This window comes from Ochotona curzoniae, unplaced genomic scaffold, assembly GCF_017591425.1.
Source record: "Ochotona curzoniae isolate NIBS_2020 unplaced genomic scaffold, NIBS_Ocur_1.0 scaffold_3208, whole genome shotgun sequence".
In the NCBI taxonomy this organism is placed as follows: Eukaryota; Metazoa; Chordata; class Mammalia; order Lagomorpha; family Ochotonidae; genus Ochotona; species Ochotona curzoniae.
Genome location: NW_024467106.1, coordinates 56,234,520 through 56,257,290, shown reverse-complemented (window position 1 = coordinate 56,257,290; position 22,771 = coordinate 56,234,520). Strand labels below are relative to the sequence as shown.

Genomic DNA, 22,771 nt, shown 5'->3' with positions numbered 1-22,771 from the left:
CACAAGGGAGAAAAGTAAAAACACCTGCCCAGAATGTGTCCCTCGAGCATCCTGCACAAACACAAGCCCACCACAGCTGGAGAAGGAGCGTGCAAAACAAAGATATTACAGGAGCCTCAACCCTTCTGCGAGATTTCGGAGACGGAGAAACAAACCCAGATGTGTCAAAGTGGTCCAATCACGCATCACCTGCACAAAGCAACAAGGTCCACACTGTTTTCTGGAAGGCAAAAGAAAATTCTGGAAATTTATTCTCAACACTCCTGGGGAAGTAATCACCTCTGAGAAATACATTTACCTTTTTTTCATATCATTTCAATTTTGTTATTATGTGCACTTGTCATTTTTATTAGAGCTTATCATCTCCAAAATAAATGAAGGGGATGGGGACAGCTGTTTTGAGGGACAGAATTAGTATAAGGAAAGGCTTGGTAATTGTGGGTAACCAAACAGGACTTACTTATATGTCAATAGGGAGGTCTGGGAAATGCAGTGGAAAGTTGTCAGTTACCTTCTCAGACTGCCTGGTGGGGTGAACAGCCGTAGTATAGGAAACAGGATTTGGGAAGGGGAGGGTGTTGTTTGGCCTAACAGTTTTGTGTGGGTTTGCTTCTTGGCTGCAGCTCCTGACTGTAGCTTCCTGCTAATGCAGACCCTGGTTCCTGACCCTGGTTTATCTCAATCTACAAATCTGGCTGTTGATGATACTTGGGGAGTAACCCAGTGATAAGTGAATGAGAGCTTTTTGTGTATCTGTGTATCTGTGTATCTGCCTGTAGAGGCCTCTGTCTCTTTGCCTCTCAATGAACTAAGAAGATACTAAGCCCACCCCACTGAGGCATGGTGTGTAGAAGTCAAAATTACTTGCTGAATTGATTTGCCACAGTAGCTAGGTTTGCACTTTGAGAACCGAAGTGAGACATGCTAGTGTTTTGTCTCAAGCTTGTTTAAATGCCTTAACATTTTGACAAAAGCAGCATCTCAACGGATGCTGGAATTTGAGAATTCTGTAAGTCTTGAACTTCTGTGCGATGTTGGGAGCAGTGATGCGTCTGTGACCTGTGACCTCTCTCCCGCAGAGAGTCCCAGGATGTAGCAAGTCTTCATTAGTTATGGATGAGGAAACTTGGAGACTTTTTTTTTTTAATTGGAAAGGCGGATATACAGAGAGGAGAGACAGAGAGGAAGATCTTCCGTCCGATGATTCACTCCCCAAGTGAGCGCAACGGGCCGATACTATGCCCAGCCGAAGCCAGGAGCCTCTTCCGGGTCTTCCACACGGGTGCAGGGTCCCAAAGCTTTGGGTCGTCCTCGACTGCTTTCCCGGGCCACAGGCAGGGAGCTGGAAGGGAAGCGGGGCTGCCGGGATAGAACCGGCGCCCATATGGGATCCCGGGTGTGCAAGGCAAGGACCTTAACCACTGCGCCACCGCGCCGGGCCCAAAACTTGGAGACTTTTGTATGGCACCATAGCCCTGCAGGGGAGACCAGAACCGACTCAGAGAGGAAATGTAAAGTTCCAGGAAGTAAGTGTAGGCAGAGATAAGAGATAAGAGATAAGAGCAGTTGGAAAAGGGTCATGCCAGTGCTGTCGGGCAGAACTTTCCTAGTGGTGAAACAATTCTCTCTCTAGCTGTCCAGGTTGGTAGTCTAGCCCTGTGGGCTGAGGAGCTGGATTTTCACTGTTTTTATTTTTTAACTCATTAGAATTTAAATTCAAAGTTTGCTCTGTGTTGGACTATACTGTGCTCGCCTCCTACTGGTGTTGAGCTCTGGAGCGACAGATTGAGAAGCAGCGAGCAGTGGAGGGCTGGGAGCGAAGTGCTGCAGGAGAGTTACAGTACACATGCCTTGGGGTAGCAAGTGCTGCTTTTGTAATTTTAAAATCATAACAAATATTGAAGAAAACATATATACCTTGATCATTGATGATGGCTGTAGGTGTTGGAAAATATCATCTGAGTGTATTTAAAGGTTGGTTTATTTATTTGAAAGGCAAAAATAGGAGAGGGGGCGGGGGGGAAAGAGAAGATCTCCCATCTGCTGGTTTCTTTTCCCAGGTGCATTAGCAGGGAGTTGATTCAGAAGTAGAGTAGCTGCGACTTGAACTGGTGCTCATACGAGTTGCTGACATTGCAGGGGCAGTTTAACATGCTGCATCTCCATGCTGGCCTCAAGATTTTAGACTAAAATATATATTTATTTATTTATATTGGAAAGACAGATATACAGAGAGGAGGAGAGGCAGGGAGGAAGATCTTCTGTCCCTAATTAAACCCCTTCCCAGTGTTCTCTCAACTTATGGGCCAAACATCTTTTTATTTAAAACTCATCTTCTGTGGCTAGCATTTTGATGTAGCTAATAAAACTATCACCTGGGCAACAGTTAACACTCCACTCCCAATCCAGCTTCCTGATAATGAACCTGGAAAGCAACAGCTGAAGATGCAAGTACTTGGGGTGCTGCCCTTGCACGGAAGACCCAGAAGTGGCCGGCTCCTGTATATTTTGCAACCATTCAGGATCTAGAGAGTGAACCACGACATGGAAGATCTGTCTCTTATTTCTCCCTCCCTTTCTGTAATTCTGCCTTTCAAACAAATAAATACATCTTTAAAACACACACACACAGCAGCTTTTCTCACACATTAGCTCCTCCAGAAAGCTTCTGGGGTCTTCCCAGGCTGGATAAGGAGCACGCGCAATGGCTGTCCCAGAATGTCTTAGATCAGGGATATCTACAAGAGTGACAATCGGGCAGGAAGCAGGGAAGATGCTGAGTGATTTGTCGTGAAATCACATTTAAGCAGTAATTTTGCTGCAATTTTTGCAAAAAAAAAAAGCAAAGTTTCCAAAGATATTCTAATTCATACTTTTTAATGCTACTGAGAAATGTCTGTGATCCGTTGCAAAGATGTCCTTTTAAAAAGAAGTCCCTTGTGGGGGAGAGTGATTTGGGAAGGAAGGCAACATCTTCCCCAAGCCATTCCTCTGGCCACACTACTGCCTCTTAGGAGCTCCAAGAACATCCTAGTGGCCCAGTGACAGCCCCACCTGGAGTCCCTTTATCAGCTGCTACAGGAGGCTGGCAAGGACCATATTCTTACCCATCGCTGTGCGTCTCTGTTATCCAGAACAGTCCTTAATAGCAACGCTCAATAAATACTGGCTGACTGGGAGGATGGATGAGAACAGGCACTATCTTACATCTTCAAACTGAAATCTAATAAAGGGTAAGACCTTGATTCTTTTTTTAAAAAAAAAAATCAATCTTTCCTTCTTCCTCCATTTGCACCAACTCCAAGAAAAAAGATGTTTTATTTGTAATAATTGCTCTGTACACTGAGGGAGAAAAAAAAAAAAAAGCTGGCACTTCCTAGCCAGTTAAGCATACTAAAGAAGGCCTGGGGGAAGAAAGGAAGAAATCTTTCACAATATGTATTAGATAATGGCATTTAAAAGCCTCCCCTTCTCTAATGGAGGGACAATTTGGAGGTAAACCCAAACCACCTTCCTGACTGTGGCAGATGATTAAAATCTGCTTTGTTCTTCTAACTCGCTATCCTCAAATTACCACCCGGCTGCTGGCGCTGCAAACTCAGGCTCCTCGGCCGCCCTTGGACCGATGTGCAACTTCTCTCCTCCTTTTTCTTCTCATCAGCACTAAACCACGAAGATGCCATTGACACCTGGTGGAGATGCAGTGGCAGCGGGTGTCATTCAAGGTGCCCTTTGGCTCCAGGATGCCCCCCTCAGCAGAAATGCATCCCCCAGGTGGTTGGGGGACACAGGAGAGACACTGTCCTTGATGACTCCAGGTGCTGGGAAAAAACTGGGAGTGTGCTTCCCGCATCTGACCCCAGGGACTTCATTACTCTCCTGCACATGCCTTCAAAACAAAGAAGGGCTGACAAGGCTGCAGCTAGTGCCTAACCGAAACACACTAATCTTTCCACTTTTTTCTATAAAGTCTCTAAAAAGCATGCTCTGCATCATCTGTTAAGATTTCAAATCCCAGAGTCAATCTCAAAACAAAAAAGTAACACACATAACATGATGGAAAATTCTATCAACAGCATCCTTACTTTCCTTCTCTCTTAGCAATTTCTGGGGAATTAAGCTGAAATTGCAAACTAAAAGTTACGTCTGTACCACTCTAAACAGTTAACAGAAAAGACAAAGGGGCTAGATATCTTTCGATTACCTGGTTAGATTAAATGGGAAGATATTCCGAAGAATCAAAGTAGCCATGGGCTACTAAAGAAGAGACAGGAGACAAGTTTCAGCTGTGAGGCTGGGTGACAGTCCTAAGATATCAGCATGTTTTTTTTACCCAGAAGTATGATCCATGTAAGGTTTTTCTCATGCACTATTCGAAAGGCCATCTGCAGCAAAGAACCACATCATTTAAAACTACCAAGAAGGACTCAAAAGCCAGTCGTAGTATTTCATGTAGTAAGAATGAACCTAGAACTCAAGGCAATACTCTACTCCAGTCTTGCTAACTATGAGAACTCGGACAAATCATCTCATTTCTCAGAACCCCAACTTACTTAATACACATTCCTGCCACGCCACAAAAGGGCATCAGAAGAAATGCAAAAGAAAGAGGACAGCTGCTAAACAAGGGATCATTAATACTCAACACCACCAGGACCTCTGTAACACTCAGTTCATGAGGGCTAGCATGGTTACCAAAACAATAGCACAATGTGTAGTTAGTTTAGGCTCTGCCTGTGGCACCAGGATCCAATATAGGCACCAGTTCATGTCCCAGCTGCTCCACTTCCAATCTAACTTCATGATAATGGCATGGTTTGGGCTCCTAAATCCACGTGGGAGACCCGTATTAGCTCCTGGCTCCTGGCTTCAGATCAGCTCAGTGCTGATTATTGTGGACATCTGCAGAGCAAACCGGCGAATGGAAGACCTCTATCTGTCTCTTGTCTTTTAAATAAAAATAAGGTAAATCTTTAAAAAAAAAATAAGCAACAATACATGTATAGACCCTGCAAAGCCTAATGTCGGCTAGAAACATCCAGGAAGAATTATTAGTCAACATGTTAATTGGGTTTCCATCCTCCCTTCTATGAATAAGGCTAATGAGTTACTGATCTCTGTTCAAGGCAGTTTAATCACATCTTGGCATCCATTAGTAAATGATAGGTTTGAATTTGCAGGTTGTGAGAGAAGACCCTGGATCAGTCACTCTCTCTTCAGATCAAACACTTACCATCAAGGTGTAAAGCAACAAATCATGCCTCTGAGAGGGCAGACACTAAACTGAACCCTGATCTATTAACATACTCATTGTTTTTCTCTGCTACAGCATAATCATAGTTCAACCTTAGCATAATACATAAATCTATTCAGACAAAAAATCGATTTTACACTAAAGACTTAATCATCAGTAACATTATTTCTTTGATTTTTTTTTACAACTCGAGCTATCTTAATTAACATTTACAATGATCTTTTGAAAAACAGTGGAGAGCAACATTTTCCATAGGAGGTATCTGAAATATAGCAAATAAAAGATAAATTATTGTGTTACAGTTCACAGAGCTGTTCCTCACATGGCACATATAATTCTGTATCATTTTGAAAAGACTTTATAAACATATTATCTGTTTATTGTTCATGAAACCATCTCAGAAGGAATCCTCTATGCTTTGAAACTCAGAACTCTCGGGCTGTTTCATTGGCTAGTCCAATGAAGCTAGGGCATGAAGATGAGGAGCAGGAAAACGTGTTTCCCCTAGTAGCCCTGGTTTGGCTGCATATCTGGAGGAGAAAATGGGGAGTCACTCTTGTTCAGGAAAACGATCACTTGTTCTTCAAGAATTTCAGAGCTCATACTCTGAACAAACAAACGAAAAATGAAGACCAGTCCATGGGGCTTTGTCTACATTTTGGAGGGACATTTTGGAGGACCCATGCCTCCCTGTCAGGTCTGTCTCTGGTAACTGTCATTCCATTTGCCTACCTGTCTCCACTCAAACGCTGTCTAGGCACCTCCTCATCAACATACCTAAATGAAACGCATCCACTTCTTCATCCCCTGCTTCTCCTTCAGTCTGTTTTTGCAGGACCGATTTCATGGGTTGAGACCTTCACATCGGCTCACAGCCCAGTGCTTAGGGGGATTCTGTAACTGCTCCAGTGCCTCTGTCACTGGTTCATCCTGAACCAAGGAGCCTTACATTTTCCTTGTGCACTGAGCCACAGAAATCAAGAGTAGGCCTGTCTCTCCAAGAGTAGCACTGTCGTTACCCCTGTCACTGCAGTCAGCCACCTGGGACTCCTCCCTTCATTCCTAATGCCAGTCGTGCTTTTTCATGCCTAAAGTTGTATATCAAACAAGGGATCACTCTGCTTGGGAATACACTTTTCTCTCTCTGGAGTTGACTTCTTCTTATGCTTTCATTATTCATCAAGATTCATCTATACCGCAGATCCTTATTGATGCCCCCCGGCCTGCCACCTGCTCACAACTGCCTCTGCATCTGTCTGGTCTGCCTTACAGCAACTGACCGAGAACCTAGGATTTTCTTTTCTAGCTCCAGTTCCACGCTCTCTACTTGGCATATAAATGATATTTCACACATGTCCACTGAATAAAACTGATGTGATTTCAAAAACTTTCATTCACTTTTAAGAATCAGAAATTACACAATGTACACATTCTTCTTTGTCATTCTTCCTTTGTACTTGTCATTCTTCCTTTACTTTTGCTATGAGCCTCTCCTTTTGTCCCGAGCCTTCCAGCAAAGTTACCAAAGCCAACAGCTCCAGAGCATATGTCTCAGCTGCAATGCACTTTGCACTGTCCTCTGGGGTCCATGTCCCTTGGGTTCACTTCTGTAAGAACAGCTGAGGCCCCTATTTCTCTAGGGGATTCCAGGCACTGCTGGCTGCTGCACAAAGACTTGTTTGTGCAGAGGTGCCACCAGAGCTCCTCACCAGTGCCACCAAGAGTCCTGGAAACGAAAGGCAAGAGTCCCAAAAGGGTAAAGGCCACCACCAAACCCAGACCCCCTGGAACTTCCACGGGCTTTCAGTCCTTTGTCAGATGTGCCATCATTGGAAATCCTGTTTGAAAACCTATCCCTTGATTGGGCTAGGCCAGGGAGTCAAAACCAATCATTCTGTTCTCAGGAACAGCACTTGGTCTATCCATGATAGCCACACTAGAATAGAGTTCTTCATTCATTCATTTACTCCCTCATTCAAACATTTCACTGTAGAGCTACTAAAGGCAGTGTGTCAAATGAAACACCGTGAGGGTCAGGGGGAGGTCCAACAGTAGCAGACCACACAATGAGGGAAGTTAAAACTATTATGAGACACAGACGGGCTGAGAAGTTCAGCCACCACATGGGGGGCCTGCATCTCATTTCAGAGTCGTGGGTTTGGCTCTCAGATCCACTCCTGATTCCAGCTTCCTGCTGATGTGTACCCCGGGAGTTGGCAAGTGATGCTCACGCAAAGGTTTGGATTCCTGCCTCTCTGAGGGAAGACTTGGACTGAACTACCGGCTCTTGATTCACACAGATCCAGACCCAGCTGCTGTGGGAGATTAGGGAATGGACCAGTGGAGAGAGTACTACTTGCTCACTCTCTTTCTCCCTTTCAAATACATTGAAAACAAGTAACTTTTTTAAATGTAGAAGAAATGATTATGAGAGATATAATTGTCACTAACACCCACCAGTGCAGATGTGGTCCACAGTCAGTCACCTGGAAGGGTGTTTGAGCAGCTGGATTCCAGGGACCTTTCCAGAACCTCGGAATCAGCATCTACCCTTGAATAGGAGCACGCAAAAGATCCACAGATGTCAAAACCATGAGGCTCTTGGACAACCCTCCCAGAGCTCAGCGTGGACTGGCTCACATTCATTCCTCAGTGAAAACTGACCCTCACAACTCCCAAACATAACCCTGCTATTTCTCATCTCTGGACTCCACAGGTAATTCTCTGCTGCCTCTGGCAAGCAGCAACTAGAACATGTCCACCACACGAGGTGCGAGCTAGGAAGGGGCCATGTCACTCCCGTACCCAATGTCTATCACTTACACCATCTGAATCTCACAGGAAATGTTCCATGAGATTCATTTTGGTATTTCCGTTCCTGTGATACTTCATTTTTCCCCACAAAAATGTGTGCTCAGAACAGGAAATAACAAGATAATGATTCAAAAGAGTAACAGAACTGATTCCAATGGCTTTATAGTGTAAACATTTAGTTGCCATAATTTTCCATCATCTAAAGAGGGACCTCAAAATAAGTCATGGTTTTACAAGAACAACTGGAAAATTCTTACTTCCAAAGAGCTTGGCCTTGCCCCCCTCTGAACATTGTGAACATACACATATAAACATGCACACAACACATGCATACACTGACATGACTAAGAAGTACAGTAACATACAAACATATCTTCATGTACATATTTGGGGTTTTCTGTTTAATTGGCATAATTCTAGTACTTGTCATTTGTAATCTAGAAATTTCAAGATGTGTGGGAATTATATTTTACCTAGTTTTTTTTTTTTAGAAATTTTTCAGAGAGTTCAAAAAGTTGAGTCACCTAAACCAACAACTCTTATGGCCAAAGCCCCTTTGCACCAGTGTGGATCTGTAGCACTTCTGTGACTATGGATTTTGTGGGTTGTATATATCAATATTTACTGAGAATTTTTTAAAATATCCCATTATTGATTCATTTTAAAATAACAATAAACCCGCTTCGTGTTAACATAAACAACAAATTTCTATGAAAAATAACTACACTTAACAACCTAACAAATGCATTAGTAGGACCAGTGCTGTGGTACAACATGTTAAGTGGCACCTGTGACATCAACTTCCCATGGGGTGCTGATTTGACTCCCCGCTTCTCCCACTTTCAATTCAGCTCGCTGCTAATGTGCCTGGGAAAGCAATCAAGGATGCCCCAAGTGCTTGGGCTCCTACACCCAGTTAGAACTTTCCTGGCTTCAGTCCTGGCCATTTAGAGAGGGAGCCAGCAGATGGAGGATTCTCCCTTTCTCTCCATAACTCTACCTTTCAAATAAATAAACAAATCTTTGAACGTGATAATAATAGTGAGAAAAGTAGCACTGTTTTATGCTTTTGCAAATATCCTTAATGCCTGACTGAACAGAAAGGTGAGTTTTTAGTGCAACTTTGTCATTGAATATGCTGTGGTATCACATATAATAGCCTCAAGAAAACTCCACTGTACATCATGGAGTTTTGAGATTGCAGAAAAGCAAACATTTTAACAAAGGGTGATAACATACAAAATTCTTGGGGAAAGCATCATTCATCAACAAATTGTCCCAGGATAACTAGATAGCCACATGCAAAATAAATTTGGACCCCTACCTCATACCATAAACAAAAATTAATTCAAAATAGATCAAAGGTAGAATGCAGCTGTTAATAGGCACAGGGATGATGAAGATATTCTGAATTTGGGAAGAGGTGACAACTGTGCACCCTTGAGAATATTCTGCAATGCATGAATTGTACACATTGAAATGGTGAATTTCATGGTATGTAAACTGCATATTCGTAAGAAAGGAATCAAAGTCAGAAGTGTAAGAGGCCAGCATAGTGACAGAGCCAGTAAAGCCACCTTCTGCAATGCTGGTTCCAATCACAGCTGCTTCACTTCCAGTCCAATACCCTGCTAGTGGCCAGCGAAAACAGTGGGAGATGTTCCAAGTGCTTGGGATCCTGCCACTCATATGGAAGAATTGGATGAAGCTCCCAGCTTTGGCCTGACCCAACCCTGGCCACTATGGCCTTTTAGGGAGTGAACCAACAGATAGAAGATCTCTTTTTTCTGTCTTTCCATTTCTGTGTTTATCTGTTACTCTTCCTTTCAAATAAACAAAATTTTTTAAAAGGGGGTATAACTAGACAATTGTTAGGTGTAAATATAGGCATAAATCTCCATGAGTTAACACTAAGCAATCATTTCTTAGCTCTGACACCAAATACACAAGTGTTTACATATGAGTGTATGTTCATAGTGTGTGCATGTGTGTATCCAGGGCAGATGTGGTCCACAGTCAGTCACCTGGAAGGGTGTTTGAGCAGCTGGATTCCAGGGACCTTTCCAGAACCTCGGAATCAGCATCTACCCTTGAATAGGAGCACGCAAAAGATCCACAGATGTCAAAACCCATGAGGCTCTTGGACGACCCTCCCAGTATACAGACACACACACATATTTGTAGGACTTAATCAAAATGCAAAACTGTTTTTTAAACCAACACCACAGGAAATATCTTCCAAAACATCTGCTAGTTAATGGGTTAGTAACTAGTAACCAGATTATCAAAAGAACTTCTACAACTGAGTAATAATAAAAGACAACCCTATATAAAAATAGGCAATGTGTTTGAATAATTATCCAGAGAAACTATACAATTGGCCCCCAGAAATATGAAAAGGCGCTAACACAATTAATCATAAAATAAATGCAAAATAAAACTACAATGAAAAACTACTCCTGGCCACTTGGATGGTTATAATCAAGCAAATATCAAGTATAGGAGAGGACACGGAGAAATTAAAGCTCTTATATATACTTCCAATAAGAATATAAGCCTCTTGGAAAAACAAGTTGATAGTCACTCAACAAAATCAAACATAATGACCCCAAACATATGTGACCCCAAACATATGTGACTCCATAATTCCACAGGAGGTATATACCCAAAGAAGTGAAACGTGCCACACAACAACATATAGGCAAGTCCACAGCTATGTTACTCAGAACAATCGAAAGGGAGCAAAAATCCCAGTTGCTCACAAATGACAAGTAAGTAAACAAAAGTTAGCATACGTACACAATGGGTTATTACTAAACAAGAAAAAGGGGAAAAGCATTGATCCATCTCACAAGATAATGCATTTGAAGACACTGTACTCAGTAGTCAGGACACAAAATTTCCTATACAGGCCAGCATCACGGTAGAGCAGGTTAGGTTAGCACCTCTGATGCCTGTATCCCATAATGGAGTACCAGTTTGAGCCCTGGCTACCCTACTTCGAATCCAGCTCTCTGCTAATGCACCTGCGAAAGCAAGGGATGATGGCTCAAGTGCTTATGTCCCTGTCCCCACTTGAGAGATCCAGATGGAGTCCCAGGCTCCTGGTTCTGACATTGCAACCATTTGGGGAGTGAACCCCGAGAGAAGATCTTTCTTTCTCTGTCCTTCTGTGTCACTTATGCTTTTCAAATAAAATATATCTTACATTTAGAAAAATAACAGAAAGCCACATATTGAATAAGTCCACTTTTGTCAACTGTCCAGAATAGAAAAATCTATAAAGACAGGAAGTAGATCAGTGACAGCCTAGGGCCAGGAGGTTAACAGCGATGTGAAGGAGGACTTCTCAAAGGCACACAACTTTGGGGAGATGGTGAAAGTATTCTAAAACTGATTGCGGCGACTGTGAGGAAACTAAGTACACCAAGTGAAAGCCTCTAGTGAATGTGAATTATAGCTCAGTAAGACTGCTATCCCCTACCCTTCCCTGCTCCACCCCAAAGAAACAGCAGCAGCAAACACTACCTTAGTACTGTTTTGGAAAGAGTTTGAACTTCAGACCACATGACAGGATCTCAGGAACCTCAAGGAGGTCCTTGGACCACACTTTCAGAACAATTCCACTCACCCAGATAAAGCACCTACCATTATACTGTGAGTTCTCTGCCCAAGAGCCATTTTTCCCTCCTTCTTATAAAACACAGCCCCCCAGTTTTGACACATGGGCTTGCGGAGAGCCCATCACTGCAATGGAAACCAATATTCCACTCTGAGTTCCAGGGTCAGGTTGTGGCCGTCGTAGGTAAACCAGTCATTTCCTTGCCATGTTCACAATCACTGGTTACACAGATGATTTAGGGGTCTGATCAGAATGACTGCCGGGTTTCTATGTGGGATGCCGAGTTGAAAGCAACTTCTCCCTTTCTCAGAAGGCAGTTCCTGGCCCAGCGCAGTAGCCTAGTGGCTAAAGTCTTCACTTTGAACGCACCGGGATCCCATATGGGCACAACATCAGGTTCTAACCTCAGCAGCCCCACTTCCCATCCAGCTTCCTGCTTGTGCCTGGGAAAGCAGTCGAAGACTGCTCAAAGCCTTGGGACCCTGCACCCACGTGGGAGACCTGGAAGAGCTCTAGGCTCCTGGCTTCGGATCAGCACAGCTCTGGCCATTGCAGCCACTTAGGGAGTGAGTCATCGGATGGAAGATCTTCCTCTCTGTTTCTTCTCCTCCTCTCTATATATGACTTTGCAATAAAAATAAATAAATAAATCTTTTTTCAAAAAAGAAGGGAGTTCCTATGAAAACATGTACTGCCATTTCACTACCTACCAGGAGATGAAGCCATTCCCAAAGTCTTTCAAAGCAAAAGAAAGAGAGCCCCCTGAGAAACTATACCACAGTCTTGAAGCTGAGTCCTTAACTCAGAGCTTCTGATTACATGAACCAGCAAATGTCCTGCAAGCCAGTCTGAATTAGAACATGCTGCATGGCTTTCTAAGCAGCCCAGTTGATACAGCAGCCAAAAGACAGGGTAATAACAATATCGCATTCTCCTCACAATCAATAGTTTTCACCTGAGCATTGAAGACATCCACAGATATAATCTTTGCAGACCATTGGAATCACAATGCCTTTGTTTTCAGAATACACTGACTATAAAGAGCTTGTCCACATGACCTAGGCCTTCAAACGTCAGAACTATCTCTCTCCCTCTATGCTTTTGTATCCGGGTTTTCAGCGAGCTCTGAATGTCATTCTAGATGACTTTTGAGAAAGGTGTTGGGTTACCCTTACAAGCAGAAAAGACATGGCTGTCAGCTGGCCTAGAGTGGATTTCATCAGCAGGACAGCCTTGGATCTTGGTAATTAGCTTATATATGTTTCCATGCAATCATCCAACATCACCCCCCCTTTATTTTTTCTTTTACTAAATTGATTAAACCCACACAAAGCATTTGGATTGCATTCTAGTATTCACAAATGCTTTCTCAACTTTCATCTTAGCAACTCAGTGGAGGTTGGCCACTGAAGAACATGTCCACTTTCCAGTTGACATACAAGAGGCCTAGTGAGTTGCTTAAGGTCTTGCATAAACAGAAAATGATTAAGAAGTCATTACAGCTTAGGTCAAACTTTTGAACTTGTTTAGGGCTACTCCTAACATATCCTCACCTAATATTAGAGCACAGTTACTACTGTCTCAACTTCAACCATGGGTCATGCATTAAGCTAAGCTCTGAATACATATTCCTCATCCAGTCATCTCAACGACTCCAGGAAGTCTGTGTCAATATTGTCTCCACTACACTGGTGAATACACTGAGGTGCCTCGTTTGGGCAGGTCACCTCATTCATCAGTGCTCCAATGCCAGCTAGTAGTGCTGCTGAACACACCGAGGCCCCTCTGCCACCCTGCCACTGCCCAGACTCCCAGCTCACTCTTGCTCCAAGCAGGATGTGTTTTTGCTGCCCACACACCCTTGAATCCATCAGGACTGGATAGATATTTAACACCACAAACTACGGAGATGACCTCCTAATCCTCCCCGTCCTATAGATCACTTAAAATAGACTGCACTTAGATAACGTTTTATTAAACCCACCTGAAAAGTTTATTCTAACATTAATCACAACCCAATCTGACATATCCTAAAAGTACTGCTTAATTAGGCAATAGATGTTCCTCCCCTACACACAGACACATAAATACACACCTGTTAATTCCCTATGGGAAAGCCCACCACTCATGGTAGAGGGGAAAGATACCAGAGGCACCCACTCTTGGCTTTCTCAGCCAGAGTGTGAGCACATGATCCAATCCTGGAAGAGAGATGCAGCCTCTGGGAAATGTCCTGGTGGGCGTTTTTGCTTTTGTTTGGAGGGGAAAGGGGTGCCCAATATCCAGCACTGCTGCTGCTGTGTAAAGGATGGTTACAGCATCAGAGCTGATGCATGAAGCTCGGCAGAGTGGGTATACAGAAAGCCCTGGATCCATGGCAAGTTCAGAAGCAACACCAAACTTGCCCCATCTTTAGGCTTCTCTCTAGGTGAGATTTAAGTGTTATCGTTTGAGCCATTTTGATATGGTCCCTACTTACAGCCCAAACATTCTAAACCTAAATTCTCTACGGACTAGAAAGACGTCTGCATTTTGAGACAAACCAGTTGGGTTCTAATCCATTTATTTGTCAAGTAACCCAAATCACTTAATCCTTCTGAGTCTTGTTTTCCATGTGTGCAAGGCTGAGATAACCCTTGATAACACAGCAACAGCAATGAAATGCAGATAATGTGGGATCATTATGAAAATCACATGTGTATACAACTACTCTGTCAATAGTAATGTTCTGCCCAAATGCAATGTGCCTAGGCAATAATTAAACCACAGACTTTTGAAAGGGTGGCCATCACTCTAAGCCAACGCCTTTATGTTACAAATAAAGAAAATTAACTACAAATATCAAATGACTCACTCAATGAGAGACAATCCTTTGGCAACATAATTAAACCACATATCTGATTCCCAATCCAATGCTGTCATGCCACCCTGATGCTGATAGGTAATGAACAAAATTAAATACAGGGCAGATTAGCACTCATTCATTCAGTGTTTCATCAACACGTACTAGACACCAGATACTATTATAAATATTAGGGATTCAACAATTTGCAACATCAGTAATGACAAAATGCTCCTAACCTCATGCATTTAAAAGTTTAGAAACTAAATTACCTAACCTGTATCTACTCAAATTAATTTCTAAAAGTTTATGGAAAATAAAATCAAAAGATATGCTCATATGAGTATTAAAAAATAAATAAAATCCTTGCCTGTGGAGCCTTGAAGAAGTACATGGAAAATTCGCATTATGAAAAACCATGCAAGGATTTCAAAGAATGCATTGCACCAAAATGGGCTCATCATAATTCTATTTCCTACAAAGCATTCTTCTATTTACTGAGTGCCTATTATATGCTATAATATGTCTATTCAAGTACAAAAACAACGTTTCAGCCTATTCTAAATGTTTACTAGGCTTTGCTAAAAAATGAATAAGGCATGCCCAGTACAGTAGCCAAGTGGCTAAAGTCCTTGCCTTGCATACGCCAGGATCCCATGTGGGTGCTGGTTCTGATCCCGGCAGCCCCACTTCCCACCCAGGTCCCTGCTTGTGGCCTGAGAAGGCAATCCAGGACAGCCCAAAGTCTTGGGTTCCTGCCCACACATGGGAGACCCAAATGAAGCTCCAGGCTCCCGGCTTCAGATCAGCTCAGCACCAGCCATTGTGGCTGCTTGGGTAGTGAATCAATGGATGGATGCTCTTTCTCTCTGTCTCTCCTCCTCTCTGTATATCTGCCTTTCAACAAAAATAAATAAATAAATAAATAATTTAAACAAAAATGAATAAATAAATAATTTAAACAAAAATAAATAAACAGACTTTTAAAAGTCTGTTCTATTCTACTCAATAAAAGTTAGTGTTAAACATGGCGAGTTCATTAGGAAGACTTGCAAATACTCACGCTAGCTCTGACCACTGGGGGGAAAGATGGCTGGTCTCCACTGTAGCTGAAGCAGTAAGTCTCAATCAAGAGCGATTGATTCCCTCAGCCACAGTCACCTACAATACCACACTTTGAGGATGATTCAACTGCAACAGCCCAAGGTGGAGTACTCAGCAACTCCGTTGCTCCCTCAGGCCTCTGTCTGGTAACCTGGACTCCTTTTTATTCCCCTCATCTATTTGGAGTTCCTCTTCCACCCAACCTAAACACCCACACATAAATGTTATGACGGACGGCGTGCTAAACCATGTGAAAAGAGGCAGCCAGCAACTTCCCCATTGCCTACTGTAACTGGTCATGTAGCTGCCTAAAAGAAGGTCCTTGAATTCTGTGTCTGGAAGTTTTATTTGCAAAAACAAGACACCATGATTATTTAAATTAGAAAAGAAACAGATGTGAAAGCTGATGGCTTACAAAAGCGGCTTCCTATAACCAATGCTATGGTAGATGCCAAGATCCCAGTCAAAAAACAACCACAAAAAGATAAGAGTAACCTGCCTTCCCTGCCTTGTGCAAGGTACACTGGAGATAAATGCAACCTCCTCGTGCAGCCCTCATCATGACACCCTGAAACGCAGCAGGCAAACCCCATCCACCTCTAGCTTGGTTCAGACCTCATCTCCTAACTCTCAGGGATTATCTGGGATGTACCATTTGAAATGCAAGAGTATGATGTGCAAAATCTAGCTGAGCATTTACAGTATCATCTCCCTTAAAGCAACACAGGGTGTCCTGAGGGTGGAAATGGTCTCCAGTGGCCTTTGAAGTGTGGCATTTTAATCAGCTTTGTGTCACCAGTTTGCCTGCCAGACTCTGGCTCAGGCAGGGATTCCCAGCTGGCCCCCAGCCATGGTTCAGACTCCACACCTTAGATTTTTTTCTCCTTTGGTGTCTGGAAATTCCATGAAAGTCAGCTACTTTAACAACAGAGTAGCATGTCCAAGACAGACAGGCGTGAGCTATGCATCCTAACAGCTGTGCGTTTTAACTCGAGCTGCTCAAACACTTTTCTGTATGTGACCTTGGCCAAATCACCTAAACTCTATGGATCTCGGGCTTATTTATTTATAAAACGACAATATCAGCTCCCTAAAAAGAGTACGGCAAAGATTATATGTAATAGGTCTCAAGGGCTGGCATATGAAAAATGCTAGAGAAATGGCACCTGGAGATGTTCACACGGTCCCCCATAACACTTGTAAAGTTTTCTCTCATTCCTAGCAGTGACCACTTGCAGCCACCCTCCAGCGTGCTGCCAACAGAAGCCACACAAGCACCTCAGGGTTCTTTCAACCTGCGATGCTCACTGGCAGGGAATGTCATCAGCAAGCATCCTGAGGGCACACTGGCCTAGCCTCCCCACTTCCTCTGGACTCTGCAGGCAGCACTCATCCAACCTAGGTGCATTCATCTTCAAGAGTCCCCTGGGACTCCCTAGAGGCTCCAGAGTAGGGCAGGCACCCAGCTGAGGACTCCCTAGAGGCTCCAGAGTGGGGCAGGCACCCAGCTGAGGACTCCCTAGAGGCTCCAGAGTGGGGCAGGCACCCAGCTGAGGACTCCCAACTCAGGCCAGTAGACATGGGCTGCAGAAGCAGACGCACCTGCGGCTCCCTGGGACAATCCGCACAATCCCTTAAAGGTGGGATTCCCTGGGAGGGGGAGAAATCAGGAGTGAATTCTCCCAGAAAGCATGTGGGTGACTCCCAACCGTTCTTTTTTGTTCTTTAAATCCTTTTGTTCTCCGTACAAATGAGAAAGTGTGTGTGTGTGTGTGTGTGTGTGTGTGTGTGTAGCCTAACACCTGGACATGCCAATTCAATTCCTATTTTATAATACTCTAGCAAGGAATGAGGTCCAAAATTATCCAAACACAATCCTTCCATTCATATTTTAAGTCATTAGATGATAATCACCGTTTGGATTTAGCAAGGACAGAGAAGGGTGTGCCACAAAATGAAACATTTGGGGTTTTATTTCGTTGGCTTTTTTTAACTGATGCCAAAATCAACATTTTGAACATAACATTTCAACCTCTGGCATCCACTGAGCCATAAAAGTTCAAACTTTCCAAGCTGTTTGTTATTAGGCTGGCTGTAATTTATTGTTTCCCAGAACACCAGACAACCAATCCATGTCCTTTGAAAGGGACTACATATCTATTCTAAGGAAGACTTAGCCCCAGGAGAGGAAAGAACAAACTGTCAATTCCAAGGAGGACCAGGCAGGCAGAGGCTGCCAGACCCACCTCGGTATCCTCAATGCCAGCTCTGGGTCTCTCCAATATTGACACGTTCATCATGAACCTAAGGACCCAGACACCCACCAGGACTAACAGTAAACTACACACACCACCCTCTGTGGACACATTAGGCACTCCGTGCCCAGCCCTTCTAGGTAACCCTCCTGGCACTACAGACCCTACTTCTCCTGCTAATCCTCCAATTAAGTCTATCAGGGACTATCAGAATGAAATTCAAGATGATCCAGAAAATTCAGCAGGAGCCTGCTCTGCTGGGAGACCACAGGGCTGCACAAGTCCACCTTGAAACTTGCCCAGCTGTCCACCTACACATTAACCGCCACTATCCCTGTGCCACAAACTCCCACTAACAAAACACATAGATTACAAAAAGATAAAAGAAAAACACACCAAAAAGATAAAAGAAAAACAACCAAGGAAAACTCCTCAGTTTATTCCTGGTTAACCAAGTCTAGAGGCAGTTTGCTGCCACTGGGAGATGCTGTCCCTTTCATCTCCCACCTGGAGGCTGTGATGCCCTGTATTTGAAAAGCAGGTTAGTCCCGGAGCCTCAAGACTGGGATAGGTGTGAAGTGGAAGTCCCCAAGATCAATTAAATAGATGTGAATGTCACAAGTTACTGGTGCTTTGCCCTGACATCACCTCTCCAGGCATGGCACTCCAAGTGGGGCACCTTTGGGGTAATGGGAGAGATGGACACACCTGTCTACACACACATACACACACACAGGATTTCTGCACACCCAAAGGTGTGTACTACCCAAACAATCTGCCTTCTCCTCCAATCGGGGCAACAACTCAATGTTCACCAAGAGTCTAAGGAGTGCCTCTTCTCAGGCCCCTGTTTCCCACAAGCTTGCCACTTGCTGCTCTCACGAGCCTTTTGGCTTCCATGGAACACACTTCACCCGTTCTTTTGGAGATACAATTCAAGCACAGCGTGCCCGTTCCTTAAAAGCCTGGCACCCAGAGCTTCCAGGCCTCGCTCACTCTGGGGAAAACTTTAACAGGTGAAGGCCAGCGGCAGGCTAGTGGCCGGGCCAGAAGCAGGTTCCTGCACTCACGGTACCCTGGGCGAAAGAAACACGAGCGAGCCTGGCTGGTGCGTGCCTTCTCCACGTGTAGGAAGGGCGGAAAGGAAGGCAGCGGGCCACAAGCAAGTGGCCCCTCTGAGCTCTCAGGATTCCCACTTCCTGGCAGAGTAGGAGCCAGGGAATCACTGGAAGCACCTGCCCGGAGTTACCAGCCCGGGCACCCAGACGTGCACGCAGGGTCGTGCCAGGGGAACGGGCCGGACGGGGATAACGCATGCCTGGCACCTGCGGGGGACAGCCCCCCACCTACCTGTCTAGGACCCTCAGTCCTCAGAGGGCAGAAGAAGCCCAATCCGGCCTTAATAGCCGGCTCCTCCCTGGCTTCCCCACCCGCACAAGCCCACTTGCAAAACCCACCCAGCCTCCCGCTCCGCGCGCCCAGCGCCCCACACACACATCCTCGCTCGGCGCCGGCCCCACCTGGATGTGGCAGGATATCTCGGAATCGTCCAGCAGCCGGATGGTGCATTTCATCTCCTGGCTGAGCGATTTGACGCTGGAGCTCCGAAAGTGGATCATTTTCATGGTCCTCCTACCTCCCGGCACACAGTGACAGGAAGCGAACATGCACCGCGGCCCGGGGAAGCAGCGAGCGGGAGGCCGAGGGCCGGCGGCGCTCGCCTGAGAGGACACCCAACACTCGGCTGTCCCTGGACACCGGGCGCGGCTCAGCCCCTCGTCCACCGGTGCCTGCGGCCACACATGCCTGGCAGCCAGGGCGCGGCGGGCGGGGCCCTCCCTCGCCTCCGCCTCGCGGGCTCCTTTCCCCGCCTCCTTCAGGGGTGGCGTGCTCGGGCGCCTCCCTCAGCACCCGCCGGCCGGCTGTGGCAACCCGGAGCTGGCGACCCCCGGCGGGAGCGAGACGCACTCGCGGCCAGATTCGCCGAGCCGCTGCAAGAGGAGGCAGAGGACTGGCCGGGGCCGTGGCGGGATGCGCCGCCTGTGGCCTGCCCCGCCGCTGCCGCTGCGTCAGGCTGGGCCCAGCTCGCCTCCCCTCCGCGGCCTGGATCGCGCTGCCTCCCGCCGGAGCTCGTCCCTGCCCCGGCTCCTCCGCGCGCCCGACAGCGCCCTGCCTGCACAGCTCAGCGCGGCTGCCGGGGACCTGCCCTGGGCAGGGACGGAGAGCCAGCCTGAGCCACAGCTGCAAGGGGGAACCCGCCACAGGAGAGGACTGCTCGGCCCAGGAGAACCCCCCACCCCAAGAGTGCACGGAGGCCCTTTGGCACGGCTTCCTACGCCCGGGACACGCCTATAGTAACAATTTTGTACTTGTGGGTATTTTTGAGGCCGTTAATATTAAGTGTGAGTCGGTCGTCTTCTCTAAGAAATGCAGTAGCTTCATTCTCATTTGTATTTCCCGACATCCATCCCAGTACGATCATTGATGGCAGCTTCTTAGCTCCGAGCGAGGTACAGGGGTGGGGCCGGCTGCTGGGCACCCTGTCTTGCCCCTCCCCGTTTAGACAACCTCCTCGCAGTTGTCTAGGAATGGAGCTGGTTAACCCAGTTTCCGGGTACGCTAGAATTCCCTGCTCGCCTCCAGGCTGTAGAGAGGAGGCATTCCCGACCTCCCTGCCATCCCGCAGGGAGGCCCCAGCGCCTGTGTGATGCGCCCTGGGACCGCCGTGGAGACGCGGGTGCCGAGAGCTGCCATGCCCAGCCATGGGAGGGGCTGAGAGCTCTCCCCAGGGCTGCCTTTCCTAAGCAAAACAAGTCGTGATGGAGGAGGAAATGAGAACGAAGGCTTAATGCCCAGCTATCAGCTCTTTTAAGGTTCTCCCCAACCTTGGGACAGCCTGCAGGCCACCTGGTGGGCTGGGATAGGCCAGAGGAGGTGGACCTCCGCTGCCTGTGAACTTCCTCTGCCTGCTGTTTCCGTTAGGCTGGGGGATGGAACAGTCGATCACTTTCCATAGGAGGGTTCTCGCTTACTTTCAGACAGTAATACACAGCCTCTTACCCAAGGCCAACAATGCTAGGGCCAAGTATTGAGGTAGGGCAGGTTAAGTCATTGATGGGGATGCCCACATCCTATGTTGGAGTGCTTGGATCGAGTTCTGCCTCCACTGCTCATTCTGCTTCCTGTAAAGACACCTAGGAGAACAGCAGGTCAAACTTCAAGCGCTTAGGCCCCCGGCACCGATCTGGGAGACCCAGGTGGAGTTCCAGTTCCCCTTTTCCCCTTTCCCAGCCCAGCCATTGCAGACATTCGAGCAGTGAGGCAGCAGATGGGAGCTCTCGCTCTGTATGAGTCAGTCATTACTTCTGTGTCTTTAAAATGAATGAGTCTTTCCTAAAAGCATTCATTTAAACTGGACCATTTAAAGAAAAACAATGACACACATAGTCCTAAATGCTCAACTCAAGAATGTTTTTTTTTTTTAACTATTCTTTCTATGGTAGGATTAAAAAGAATCTATTAATGGAACCACATGGCTTAAATAACTGAAAACCAAACTCAACATCTCAGCTTCGTGTCCTCAAATTACAGACTCGAGCTGAATGATCAGCCTCACCAGATTGTGTGTGTGAAAGATACTTATCAGGAAAAATGAGAATCTGGGAATAGAAAGGGGACTATACAGGGTGATTTGGATGAATCTTGGTAGCTCAGCCCCTGTCCCGCCCCTTGGCAGTCTCTCCCTGACATGTCTGAAGGCCCATTCCAACCTTACCTAAGGTACCTTCTTGAGAAGGGAAGCCAATCTCCCTTCTGAACCCTCCTCCAACAATTCCCACTTTTCTTATCATGTATTTCTTTTTATTGGAAAGACAGATTTACAGAGGGATATAAAGATCTTCCATCTACTGGTTCACTCATCAAATGGCTACAACAGCAAAAGCTCAGTCAATCTAAAGCCAGGAGCTTCCTCTGGGTCTCCAATGTGGGTGTAAAGGCTGTACTCTGCTGCTTTCCCAGGCCATAAGAAGGGAGCTGAATAGGGAGTGGAGCATCCAGAACATGAAATGGTGCTCATATGGGGTGCCAGCTCTTGCAGGTGGAGGATTAGCCAATTGAGCCATTGTGCCGACCCCCATTCCCACATTCAATACGTGAATCAGATCTAAGCACACGCTGAGAGGCCTATTGCGTAGGCAAGAGAAAGAATACCCAGTTGTTGCTAATTTAAGTTGAAGGGTATTATGCATAATGCTAAGTTTCTTGAGTGTGCTTTGTTGGGACTCTGCGGTGAGTGCTGTGCTGCAGTGGATTAATGCACTGCTTGGGTGCCCACATCCCGTATTACAGTGCTGGTGTGAGTCCTGGCCTCTACACTTCCAGTTCAGCTCCCCACTAACACTCCTGGGAAGCTCGAGCACTCAAATGCTTGATTCCCTCACCCACATCAAAGACTCAGGTGGAGCTCCTAGCTTCAACTTGGCCTAGCCCAGACTGCTGTGGGCATCCAGCAGATGAAAGCACTCTCTGTCTCCGTAAACACGTAAGTCTTTAAAAGTAAAAGCTACATTGGCTGACTGCTGGACTTGGCTGTATGAAGAGGAGAAGGAGCAGGCATTCGGTGAAACGGTGAAGATGTTTGGGATGGCCACACCCCATTCAGAGCACGTGGAAGGAGTCCTGGCTCTGCTTCTGATTTCAGCTTCAAGGTAACGCAGACCCTAGGAATTCTGCAGGTGATGGCTCAAGTGCTTGTGTCCCTGTGACCAAGGAGTAGAACCAGGCTCCTGGCATTGGCATGGTCCAGAATTAGCATATGAGAGATAAACCAGTTGGTGGAAGAACTTCCCTCTGCCCATTTCTGTCTGCCTTTAAAACAA

General features: G+C 45.8%; 1 protein-coding gene across 2 annotated transcripts in view; it reads right to left on the bottom strand.

The window, feature by feature from the left end:
* The window catches only part of FRMD3 (FERM domain containing 3), a 263,993-nt gene extending 244,255 nt beyond the window's left edge, over nt 1–19,738 (bottom strand). The window contains exon 1 of one of the 2 annotated variants that reach the window (XM_040963290.1): nt 19,412–19,738. In XM_040963290.1, the coding sequence (XP_040819224.1) occupies nt 19,412–19,558 (147 nt within the window). In that variant the 5' untranslated portion in view covers nt 19,559–19,738. The remainder of the gene's footprint in view (nt 1–19,411) is intronic. The other variant, XM_040963291.1, reaches the window with a different exon arrangement.
* Nucleotides 19,739–22,771: the final 3,033 nt, after the last annotated feature.